This window comes from Octopus bimaculoides, chromosome 12 (genome assembly GCF_001194135.2).
Source record: "Octopus bimaculoides isolate UCB-OBI-ISO-001 chromosome 12, ASM119413v2, whole genome shotgun sequence".
Classification (NCBI taxonomy): Eukaryota; Metazoa; Mollusca; class Cephalopoda; order Octopoda; family Octopodidae; genus Octopus; species Octopus bimaculoides.
In genome coordinates, this window is record NC_068992.1 from 7,520,092 (window position 1) to 7,533,203 (window position 13,112).

The 13,112-nt window shown below is 36.0% G+C and overlaps 1 protein-coding gene across 2 annotated transcripts in view; it reads left to right on the forward strand.

The window, feature by feature from the left end:
• The window catches only part of LOC106870424 (serine/threonine-protein kinase mTOR), a 72,546-nt gene that overhangs the window by 23,360 nt on the left and 36,074 nt on the right, over positions 1 to 13,112 (forward strand). For both annotated transcript variants that reach the window (XM_014916489.2, XM_014916491.2), the window contains exons 14-25: positions 1,022 to 1,140; positions 1,828 to 1,921; positions 2,854 to 3,059; positions 4,136 to 4,258; positions 5,664 to 5,747; positions 6,502 to 6,594; positions 7,917 to 8,051; positions 9,013 to 9,175; positions 9,484 to 9,737; positions 10,693 to 10,779; positions 11,435 to 11,715; positions 11,857 to 12,112. In XM_014916489.2, the coding sequence (XP_014771975.1) occupies positions 1,022 to 1,140; positions 1,828 to 1,921; positions 2,854 to 3,059; positions 4,136 to 4,258; positions 5,664 to 5,747; positions 6,502 to 6,594; positions 7,917 to 8,051; positions 9,013 to 9,175; positions 9,484 to 9,737; positions 10,693 to 10,779; positions 11,435 to 11,715; positions 11,857 to 12,112 (1,895 nt within the window). The remainder of the gene's footprint in view (positions 1 to 1,021; positions 1,141 to 1,827; positions 1,922 to 2,853; positions 3,060 to 4,135; positions 4,259 to 5,663; positions 5,748 to 6,501; positions 6,595 to 7,916; positions 8,052 to 9,012; positions 9,176 to 9,483; positions 9,738 to 10,692; positions 10,780 to 11,434; positions 11,716 to 11,856; positions 12,113 to 13,112) is intronic.

Genomic DNA, 13,112 nt, shown 5'->3' on the forward strand with positions numbered 1-13,112 from the left:
CACCAGATCTACCTTTCAGCGTACCGACGTTGAGAGTGCCAATCCTAACAGTATGGGTGTTGGGGGTGTGGGCCTGTAGCCTGGGAAGGGGAAAAGCAGTGTCGTGTACCTGAAAAGAAAACTTGCAATTGGAAGAATTCATAAGCAAAACAGTACCTACAACCTGCAAACATTTCTCAACCGCCAGCGAGTAGATAGGGCTCTTAATTGTAGATTTTAAATATTTGAGAGACAACAATGCATAAATCGTAATTTTTTAAAAGAGCAATGAATTCTGGGTGATTAGAATATAACGTAGCATGAATTTAGGAAGCTTAGAAAATGAATAAGCATGAATTTAAGACAACAACTGAATTCAATTGAATTGAATAAAATTCAAATGTATAAAAAGAGATACATTGTGGGTGTAACTTGGTGAAAAACATGACAAAGGACTTCCACAAGTGGTGAGATGTGAGTTTGGAGAAGACTTTTTCAACCCCTGCAAACATGGAAAAACAGATTGGAAATTATGAAGATATATTTCTTAACCATCATATACCAATAATGCACAAGAGAAATAGTTAACAGATGATGTACAAGTAAAAACATCAATGTTCTGAAATCTTTTAGTTCCAAAGCCTTTCCCAATAACTTTTTTTTCAAACCAGGAGCAGTTGCCTCAAAATTTAAGAAGTATTAAATTTACTTAAATAGTTAAATGTAGAACAGGCACCTGTACATTAGTATAAATTATACAAGTTTATTAATACTGTACTATGAAAAAAAAAACTGGTATGTACGAGGTACCAGTAAACTAATCTGCTGGCTGCCAGAATTTGAAGTTCCTGCTCCTAGATTAGTACAAATTGGGAGAGGTTCTTGACCAGTATCCAGAAAGTCAATGTTTTATCTTTAATATCATTTATGAAATGATATTATAATGATGAAAATTAATGTTTTCACGGTTGGTGGGACTTTTTAAATTTGTTGGTTTCTTGTTTCATACATCTTCACTGTTTCTCCTTTCTCTCCTCATTAGGTCATTCTCTCACTCAATTTGTGTTGCATTGTGCGGAGAATTACTTGTGCAGCCGATCCAAGAAAATCCGATCTGAAGCAATACGTACATGTGCAAGACTTTTGATTCCATTGTTAACTGTGAGTAAATTTCTTCTCTCTCATTTCCATTTTTTCCCATGCTAAGATGAATAATGATTTTTATTACTTAATAGTTTTAAACAGGATGAACCTCCATGTTACTGAAGTGTGTACAGCAGGGGATTATAGGAATAAATGCCTGTTCCACAAGCCGGATCTTTTCCTTTTCAATGGCAGATCGAGAAATCAATTTTCTGTAACTAAGCACTTTCAAACTTCATATACTAGTAGAATGTGTCATATAAAACATCTTTTACTCTTAGTGTTGTTGAGAAAAGTTTCTATTTACGAAGTTATTTCGTGTTAAAGTTGTTGTATTTTGGTAATTTCAACCAATCAATGATGTGTATTCAACTGAATAAAATTACTGCCATTGTTTGTCAACAACAACTATCAGCACTGTATATTTCATTTGTCACTGTTATTTATGACGTCTTTTAGCTTTAGGGTTAGAGGGTTAGGGTTGGGGTTTTAGGGTTAGAGTTACGGAAAAAAGTGAAAAATGACGAAATTGGGGTGGGGGGCAAAAACGTCTTTCCGAAAATAGTAGCTGAAAAGCAGGAAAAGCAGGTCACTGTAATCAGCTAGCTCCCTCCCTCCCTCAAAATTTCAGGCCTTGTGTCTAGAGTAGAAAGAATTGTATTACTATTTTGTTTTAGCTTCTTTTATTTATTTATATTTTATTAGGCTCTTGAAGGTCAACAGAAGCATAGTATGAAGACAATGAACACAGTGGCTGATGTTTTGAAAAAATTACTGATAGTTGGTATCACAGATCCAGGTAAACATCCTTTGCTTTGTTTACTTTTCTATTTAATATTTTCATTTTATAATGAAGCAAATGTGAAATGATGTTGAACAAAGAACCCAGCAATTATATGTCTTTAGTTTTCCGTGACAGACATATTTTAGTACCTTTTTTTAACTATGGTCTAACTTTATACAGTTCTCTCATTCTTATATGTATACAAGCCATTTTTAGTTTAGGAGTACTTGTTTATTAAGACAAAGGTGGTAAGAAGGCAGAATTGTCAGTGCATCAAGTAAAATGCTCGGCAACATTTCTTCCAGTTTTTCATATTCTGACTTCAAATTCCATTAAGGTTAATTTCGTTCTTTCAGAGTCAATAAAATAAGCCCCAGTTGAGCAACTGGGGTTGATGTAATCAACTTCCCCATTCCCCACTAAAATTCCCTGGACTGGCTTGTGCGGGTGGCACATAAAAGACACCATTTCGAGCGTGGCCGTTTTCGTGCGGGTGACACGTAAAAGCCCCCACTACACTCTCTGAGTGGTTGGCGTTAGGAAGGGCATCCAGCTGTAGAAACTCTGCCAAATTAGATTGGAGCCTGGTGTTGCCATCCGGTTTCACCAGTCCTCAGTCAAATCGTCCAACCCATGCTAGCATGGAAAGCGGACGTTAAACGATGAACGATGATGTATGAAAATTTGAAGCCATTATTATTAGAGCAGTGATTTGGCAGAGTAGTGTTAGTGTTGCAGCCTACCTGATGTTAAGCCATATCACATGTGATCCATTTCAAGCCTATTTTAAACTCTTGGCTTTGCTGAGGAGCTCTTTTTGTTTATTTCTATAGGGACACAAAGGCAGTCATTTCAGGTTTTTATTTCTATTGTTATTATTTTATTAATAATGATGTTTAAAATATATTGAATACTTTTGTGATTTTGTATTCTGTTCCATTTTTCAGAGCCAGAGATCCGCTATTGTGTTCTTTCTGTGCTAGATGAGCGTTTTGACCCACATCTTGCTCAAGCCGAAAACCTGAACGCTCTTTTTGTTGTTCTCAATGATGAAGTCTTTGAGATACGGGAGCTTGCTATTTGCATAATTGGTCGTCTTAGCAACAGAAATCCTGCATATATTATGCCGACATTAAGAAAAACATTAATCCAGGTGAAAAAAAATACTCTTTTATCAATTGTACAGTATATGTATTTTGTTATCATATTGCTTGTTGTTGCTGGTGTTGTGTCTCTCCAGACCAGTCCTGATTGACTGACCTCTCACACCAGGTCATTGGCCAAACAACTCATTGTGAGCCCAGCTGTGGGCCATACTTCTCTGATATGCAACAGATTCTTGTGTCAAATACTGTATGACAGACAGTACTCGCTCTACTTCTCTACTATCCAACCTATTTTTGCATGCCAATTATTGTGGAACTCCAGGTCAACTCTGATCATGCAGGTCTATAATCAAAGATTTTCCAACCATAACCAAGCTTCAGTCATGAATGAAGTTTAATTTAATGTAAATTAATACTTTATTCAAGTGAAACAGTATGTTGCATTAGCTTGTACTGTTGCACTTGAATAAAATATTAATTTACATTAACCCATTACCTCCCATAATTCTATTTACTGGATTTTTTTTATGAAACTTTGATTTCTAGCATAAAACAGCCTTAGAAACACGCTGGAATGATCAAAATAACATTTTAAATAGAAATAAGCGAGATATTGGGTGAAAAATTAGCAAACCTCATTTGAATATCAGAGAAATATACCTAGTAGATATAGCAAAAAGGTTAGATATGTGTAAATATTGACAGATAATTACGAAATTTGTAATTTTTAAGTGATCTCATATGAGATCTCTGGTAGGTAATGGGTTAAATTAAACTTCATTCATGTCTGAAGCTTTAGATTTTGATGTTATTGTTAAATAGAATCAGTAACTGCATAAACCATACCTAACTATCCTTTCAGTGTACCAATGCTTATAAAGGCTATGTTCACTATCCATCTTACTCAAGTTAACTAATACAATGAAAAAAACGTTTTCCTTCTAGATATAAAGGTCTTTGTTGCAAACATTCATATTCTTTTTTCATCAAGTCTTATTAATTTATCCAATTTTACAGATTCACTTTTAAAATTAAAAAAATGCCTTTTTTTTATCTCTTAAATGTTATCAAGATTTGCATACTTTTGGTCATCTTTGTGAAGTATTTGAATTTGTCTTTATAGATTTTGACTGAACTCGAACACAGTGGAGTGGGTCGTAGCAAGGAACAGGCTGCCCGTGTGCTTGGTCATCTCGCCTCCAATGCTTCTCGCTTAATCAGACCGTATGCAGAACCCATTCTCAAGGTTTTACAAATTATCTTTTTTTCTTTTTAAGACAATAGATTTGATGACATCATTAAAAAGCAAAATCATTTCCCTTACCATTTATATATCTTTAACTGTTTTGATCCCAACCTGCCTAGGATCACCCCCAGGTTCTGTTCTACAAGCTTCCTATTTTAAAGTGATCTTAATTAAAAGCTCCCATCAAAGTTTCCTGTTAATTTATGTTCTGAACACTAGTTTAAAAAGTTGTTTTACTAAGTCCCTGATTCTTTTCAAAACTAAATAAGACAAAGGCAGTGTATTTCAATAGAAATATGGTTAAAAAAAAAAAGGGTCATTTTACTTATTGAGCAGATATTATCAGGTGCTCTCAACCAGTAAATGTATCTTAATACCAATACCCTGCTATTATTATATCCTATCACCTCTTCATAGGAAGTTGTAGGAAGGGCTTGCAATTGTAAGAACAACAAAACCATTCATGAAAAGTTGGAAAACTTAATGTAACATTAAAAAAAAAAAAATGAAAGCATTTGACTTAAATATCGTACATTGATACTTCTTTGTACTGAATTCAAGTTCCACTGGTGGTTATGGAATTGATAAAATAATGACCAGGAATTGTGGTTAACTTTCACCATTTCCCACTTTTATAATAAATGGCTTGTGTCTGGTGGAAAGTTATCCTGTCAGTAAGTTATTTTCATAATTTAAATTCCCATGTAACCATGGTAAATGTCCATTGAAGCCAAAGTTTAATCCTTTGACTACAAAATTAAATTTCATGATTATTGCAATAATGATGTTAAATATCTACCAAAAACTAGAATTAGTATTTTTTGCAAATCATGCTGATTCAGAAATTTTGACATACTTTGAAAGAAAAATAAAAATTTCATAAATGAAATTTTCAGTAAAACAATTATTAATGTAATTCATCATTGTTTTAATATCCACTTGGGTCAGATAAAATTTATTGGGACAGATTGTTTATGGCCTGTTGCCCTTCCAGTTGCCAATCCTCATCTAGTCGATATTTTCCCCATGGCCTGACATGTTTCCATAGAAGATTAGAAACATCACCTGCGTGATGGTTGATGTCCATTTATAACTAGCATGTGATATCAACCCTTGGAAAGACACACATATCTATGAGAGGCTTCTTTCAGTTTCCATCTAGCAAATCTACTCCCACTTGGGGCTTTAATAGAAGATGCTTGCTGGAAGTGCCACACAGTGGGATTGATCTCAAAACTGTGTGGTTGGAAAGTAAGCTTCTTCACCACTCGACCATCTCTGTGTAATTATAAACATTTACTTGGGATTACATTGCAATGAAGTCATCACCGTTTATATTGCTTGTCACATATTTTCTAGATTGAATTCACTCCACTTTTCTAATTTTTTTTCTCCAAATCTGAAGGTATTGATTCCCAAGTTAAAAGAACCAGATCCACATCCTGGTGTCACAATCAGTGTATTAGCAGCCATTGGAGAACAAGCTGAGGTAAGACATTTTTTCAAAAGAAACACTGTTTTCTTTGGGAATTGACAGTCAGTAGAGCATCAGACAAATTACCTTCGTCATATTACTTCTGGCTGAAAGTTGGTAGAATCGTTAGCATTGCTGGACAAAAGTGTTAAGTGGCATTTTTGTCTGTCTTCATGTGCTCTGTTGAAATTCTGCTGAGGTTGGCTTTGCCTTTCATCCTGAGATCTTTCAAAACTGATTATTTGCTTTTCTCTCTCCCTAAAGTATTGTTCTGGAGGGTTTATAAACCCTAACTGCCTTTGTTGATGTTTAGTCTCATGTCAGCTCTAATCTTGTCAGCAAAGACAATTTCACTGTGAATATGATATCATTTATTCAGACAGTATATCTCTGTCTATATTATACAATGTTCCTTATCTTTTTAAAAATAGAAATGACAGCTAAATCTCCCTTAAATCACATTACTAACAGGTTGAACAGCCACATTGAAGCTCCTTCACTGGTTCTTCCCTAATTAAAAATCAAATCAGCCTTTTGTCTCTTCAAATATAATAGACTAAATATTATTACTTCTACTGAAGATCAAGATCTGGAAACAGTGTTTGCCTCTCTGCTTTAAGATAGTAATAAATAAAGATCCTTTAAATAACAGATTTCTTGTTACATATTTACTATAATTCTTATTACCAGGTTGTTAAATATTGAAAAAGAATATTATTCTGTAATGTTTCTGATCAAATTTATTTTTGTTTTTTGATATTCTTTTTAGGTCAGTGGTTTGGAGATGAGGAAGTGGGTTGATGAATTATTGCCTATTATTCTGAACACCTTACAGGATCTTACATCTGTTGAGAAGAGAGAAGTAAATATATAATTTTTTCCATAAGAAATTTCTGTTGTAAATGTGTGTGTGTACTGTTAATTCTCTAGTCACGTTTATTTAATTTGATATTCTGTTATCAGTTTTGAAGCAGACTTGGAGTAGAGCGGCCATGTCCTCGATCAGGTTGCAAATGGCAATGGAAGGACTCTCAAGAAAGTTTTCCCTCTGTTAACGGGTGAACAAATCACTGAGACAAGTTTAAAATATCTCAGGGCTGTGTTGATGCATGATGGAAAGCAAGAAGCTGAACTGGATGCTAGAATTGTAGGTGTCCTGGCACAGTAAAGCACTCACTCCTCTTTTACTTGTTTCAGTCATTTGACTGCGGCCATGCTGGAGCACCACCTTTAGTCGAGCAAATCGACCCCCAGGACTTATTCTTTGGAAGCCTAGTACTTATTCTATCGGTCTCTTTTGCCGAACCACTAAGTTACGGGGACGTAAACACACCAGCATCGGTTGTCAAGCAATGCTGGGGGGACAAACACAGACACACAAACATACACACACACACACACACACACACACACACATATACGACGGGCTTCTTTCAGTTTCCATCTACCAAATCCACTCACAAGGCTTTGGTCGGCCCGAGGCTATAGTAGAAGACACTTGCCCAAGGTGCCACACAGTGGGACTGAACCCGGAACCATTTGGTTCATAAGCAAGCTACTTACCACACAGCGACTCCTATGCCTCCATTAGATCCAGAGAAGAGGTCAGTAAAGAAACCAAACTCACTTTCTTCACTTTGGTTTACGTGTCTATCCTCACTTATGGTCATGAAGGTTGGGTTAAGCAGCTGAGATGGGGTTCCTCCAAAGGCTCTCTGGAGTAACCCTATGTAACAGGGTGCACAGCACGAAGATCAGAGTATTTTTCCTGGTTGAGCATTTAGATCTCTGTATTGTGAACTCACTGCTGTAGTAATTTGTATGGACATGTGATCAAAATGTTGCAGGAAAGAATCTCAAGACACATTCTTCAAACTGAGTCAACCAGCAGGTGGCGTAGGGGCAGACCAAGAACAAAATAGTTGAATAATACCCATACTTTCAGATGGTCATGTTTGAGAATCCAACCTGAAAGTCGAATGATAGTTGCTTCTGATAAAACCTTATGGAAGAAGTGCCTGAGGATCTCTCGGCCCTCCCAGGGATGGTAGGCAGAGAAGATGAATGGACGGAAACTATTGTTTATGCACTTTTTGAAAAGTGGATTAAATTAGGAGGTAAATGAATTGTGTTGCTAATTAGCAGTTTATTTTAAAAATTAACTTGAAATATTTTCTATTTCAGGTTTCTCTTTGGACTTTAGGCCAATTGATTGAGAGCACTGGCTATGTTGTAGAACCTTACCAAAAATATCCTGCTCTATTGGGAATTCTTCTTAATTTCATGAAAACAGAGCAGACACATAGTGTCAGACGAGAGGTTAGTATGATTGTGTATGTCATATTTTCTGGCATACAAGTGGGCATAGTATATAATGTAAATTTGTGTAAATATTCAAATATCATCACTTTCCAAATCCTGCTGCATTTTACATGGAGCTTTTGGTCCTCCGAAGTTGCTTTGGTGTGTAAGTTGACCTGTCTGTTTTTGGCTGTAAAAATTTAAGTCTGAAATATTTGGTGTGCTGGAAAAAGCAGTATGTGAAAGGTACATAGTAGATGCAAGCTTAGAGACCATTTAATGAAGATTATAGTAAAAATACAAGTACAGGTTAAGGACATTGTTTGAAGGAGAGTGAATTCAGTTGGAACGTTTGCTTTTCTGGCATTGATATTTTGTAACCTAATGTGAAATCACTACTACACATGGAATCTCTGTATGCTTTTTCTTATTAATTAAACTGGTGAGGAGGTTCTGTTGATAAACTCCTTAGACCTGCTTTGATTGGAGGATGAAGATGAAAGTACGAGGTTTTGTGTTCAGTTTGAATTGTTGCTGGTTATTATTGGCAGAGGATGAATCAGAGATGTGGTTATGATAGACAGGATTGAGTAAGGGATTGGTCTTAAGGTGTATCAAATGACAGAACCATAGACAACAACTAGGCTGTGGGGTCAGTGATTGATCTATGCTGGCACATTGTAATATGGATGGCATTAGGAAGGGCATCCAGCTGTAGAAACCATGCCAAAGATGACACTGGAACTCAGTTGGACTGTCCGACCCATGCCAGCAAGCGGATATTAAATGATGGTGATGATGGGGACATTTGTGGAATGCCGTTCAGTAATTCAGGGTCAGTGAGTATTGAGCTAGAAAAGGCTAACATCTGCAAGTCTATGTTAATAATTGTAACTATCAGCTCCTATATTGAATATTCTTTGATATTTGAGCTGAAAATTAGAGATATTGCTAATTGGGTTCTTTTTGTTATTTTCAGGTTGTACGTGTGCTGGGTATCCTGGGAGCATTGGATCCCCATAAAAACAAATTAAATGTGAGTCGAATGAAAGAAGAATCTGGATTGACTCTGAGTGGCGCCTCAATTGACTCGTTTGTGATTAACAAGTCTTCTAGTGATTCACAAACATCAATTCCTCTGGGTGAGAATCTATAATATTTTATTTAGTCGATGATGTCCTCTACTTGTAATGAATCTATGAATTTTTTTACTGGGTGAGGGTATCTGACTTTGAAAGACCCATAACACCTAACGATCCCAGAAAAAATTACTGATGATGAATCCAGGTGCATGACGGGATGATGTAGGGGGAAAACTGACTCCATCTTCCCTCTCATAATTACCCTTCATTGTCATTACCAGCATCACTGTTATGACCATCATCACATTTGTGCTTGCAAAGCATTATATCCATGTATTAATAATTCTAATTTGGTTTGTTTGTTGTAGCTGACTACAGTACCAATGAACTTCTAGTAATGATGGGTGCTCCAACCTCCTTAGAAGACTTCTACCCTGCTGTTGTTGTGTCGGCACTGATGAGGATAATGCGTAAGGCTTGCTTTAGCTCGGACCACTCTTTACTCATCCAGTCTATTTCATTCATATTTAAAAGTCTTGGGTCTAGAAATGTACCCTACTTTGACCAGATTGTTAATGCATATGTGACAGTCACCCGCAAAGCTGAAGTTAATGTGAAAGAGGTTTGTAATTCTGTTCTGTATCTCTGTTTTATTCATTTAATATACATTTCCACTAGTTTTACTCACTTTTTCCCCATATTAATGCAATTGGGATGGTTTTTGTTAATTTCAATATTTGTGTATTGCTTGACTGTTGACTTCTTTTTTTTTTATTGCTGACCTCTTTGACTTAGAGTGGAACCTGTTATCAGTTAGCTAGACTGAGGAGTGTCAGTAAGAAAGACTGGGGCATGGTCAACAAGTGAGACGGAGGGGGTGGGGCCAACAAGCAAGAGTGAGGCAAGATGTTGATCAAAATTAAAATCGCATCAACACGGAGACCACCGATACCAACCTAAGATACAATTTATAGAATATGTATATGACATGTTTTCTGGAGACAAAACAATAGTTTAAATTACTGACATTGTGGTCTGTGGTACAGCATTGTATCCTTATCCTTCACAGCATTTATACACTCTTCGATATTTAACTCTTTCATAATCATATTTTGAATGAAATGCATAGAGGTCGACAATGATCTTCACTTCATTCCGGAATTGATGTTAAATATCGACCAAAAAATAGAATTGGTATTTCCTGCAACTCACATTGCTTCAATAAACTTGACATATCTCAAAAAAATAGTTTCAAACATTACATTCTTCAACAAAAGATAGATCAGTATAATATAAAACTGCTTTCTACAATAAAGACAAATGGCTTCTTTTTTTTTTTTTTTGAGTGGCTATGTCTTATTTCCAGAGTAAAAGGATTATTTATACTAAGAGTTCACACTCGATTATAGCAGAAAAGGGTTTGTCAGCAAATGTTGACAGTCTTCTACTGTTGAAATAATACTCACGTATCCAAAGTTTCAAAGTTTTCCATGTTAAAATCTTGCTTTGGTGTTAATTTGTTTCTAATGAAAATTATTCTGTTATCTGATTAATTTCTCCTTTATTTCTCGTTACAGTTCATGTTCCAGCAACTGGGATTTTTAGTCACCTTTGCTAAACAACATGTGCGGAACTTTCTGGGAGATATTTTCCAACTAATTAAGGTAAGATATTGGAAATAGTCTCAGCAATTATTATTATTATTAGCATGCCAGATAAATTCCAGTTGAGTACTGGGGTCTATGTAATTGACTTGACCCTTCCCCTCAAAATTATTGGCCTTTTGCCAAAATTAGAATTATTGTTATTGTTTAGCCCTTGGTCATCTCTGACTGACCAGACCTATGGATATACTTAAGATATTTAAGCCATAACCAATGTGTGATTAAATGTCTACCACCACTTGCTCTTAATTCATTAGTTTTAATGTCATTTGTAAGTCTGTGTGGCACCTTGGGTAAATCTCTTCTAATAGCCCCAAGCTGACCAGTCTTGTAAGTGAATTTGGTGGACGGAAAATGTGAGCAAGCGCCTTGTTTGTGTATGTGTGTGTTTGCACATGTACACATGTCTGTCTTTGTCTCTCTCTCTCTCTCTCTTAGCATTGCTTGACAACTGGTTTTGGTTTATGTCTCCATGACTTAGCAGTTTGGCGAAAGAGATCAACAGACAAAATACCAGACTTTAAAAAATGGGTTGATTTGCTCAGCTAAAACCTTTCAAGGTGATGCCCCAGCATGGCTGCAACCCAATGACTGAAATAAGTAAAATGCATGTATTATATAATCCAATGTAATGTTTCTTTGTTTTTCTTTCCAGGAAAATTGGACTATGAAAAGCCAAGATCAGAATATATATCTATCGTTGTTAGAACAGTTAGTGCACGCTGTTGGCTCTGAAGTAAAACCTCATCTTCCACAAATTGTACCTCAGATCTTACGTATACTAATGTATGATACAAGTAAACAAAGAGAATACACTTTGCAACTGCTTGAAGTCCTCCAGTTATTTGGTTCCAGTTTGGATGATTGCCTTCATGTACTTTTGCCCTACATCATTAAATTGTTTGACTCTAATGATGTTCCTCTCAATGTTCGCAAGTAAGTTTGCATTATCTTTTACTCATATCCTAGATTGTTAAGTAAACATTTCACCAAGTTCAGTTGTCTATAATTGAATTAAGTTTTATATGAAAATGTTTGTGTATCTCCATTGTTTCATTATGTTTTTTTTTCTTTCAGAATGGCTTTAGAAACTGTTGATGTCTTTACTGAAGATTTAGACATGACAGATTTTGCATCTCGCTTGGTTCATTCTTTTGTCCGTACCATTGATTCAACCCCAGAACTAATACCTACCACTATGGACACTATGTGTTCTATGATGCTTCAATTGGGACAAAAATTCCTCCTGTTTGTACCTATGGTTAACAAAACAGTGGTTCGACACAAAATTGTCCATCAACGATTCGAAATTATTCTCACCAAGATCACCAAAGTAAGTTTTTGAATTTGTATGTGACACCAGTACAGTAGAATTCCAGACTTAGCTGCAACCCTCTTTGCTGCTGTACTAATTTACTTGGGACATCCTTGTTATATAATGGAACCATGTTTTCTACATTTCTATTATATAATGGACCCATCAACTTTTGTGAGAATTATCTTTAGATTTTCATCATCATCATCATCATCATCATTTAACGTCCACTTTCCATGCTAGCATGGGTTGGACGATTTGACTGAGGACTGGTGGAATCCGAAGGCTGCACCAGGCTCCAATCTGATTTAGCAGAGTTTCTACAGCTGGATGCCCTTCCTAATGCCAACCATTCTGAGAGTGTAGTAGGTGCTTTTACATGTCACCCTCATGAAGGCCAGTCAGGCGATTTATTGCTTATTGTACAGGCACCGTTTAGCAATATATTCATGTCTAATTGTTGCCTTATTGGTGGGAACACTTGATGTATCATTTGAGGCATGGAAAGTGCCATGACATTATTTGCATCATTTAATTAAAAAATTATTAAAATTGATTAGTTTTATAAGGTTATATTAAATAATCTGACGACTGCCATAAGCACAGGCATGGCTGGGTAGTTGAAGTTTGCTTTCCAACCATATGGTCTTGCATTCAGTCCCACTGCTCAGTACCTCGGGCAAATGTCCTCTCCTATAGCCTTGGGTCAAGCAAAGCCTTGTGAGTGGATTTGGTAGTCAGAAACTGAAAGAAACCTGTTGTGTGTCTGTGTTTATCTAAATATGTGTGTGTGTGTGTGCTGTTTGTCTCCCAACACTGGACAACTGGTGTTGGTTTGTTTACATCTCCATAAATTATTGGTCCAGCATAAAAAATTAAATAGAAGAAACACAAGGCTTAAAAGAAAGTACTGCGGTTGATTTGTTCATCTAAACCCTTGAAAGCAATGCCCCAGCATGGTCGCAATCCACTGATTGAAACAAGCAAAAGATAAAAGATAGTTATTTTATACTAAAAT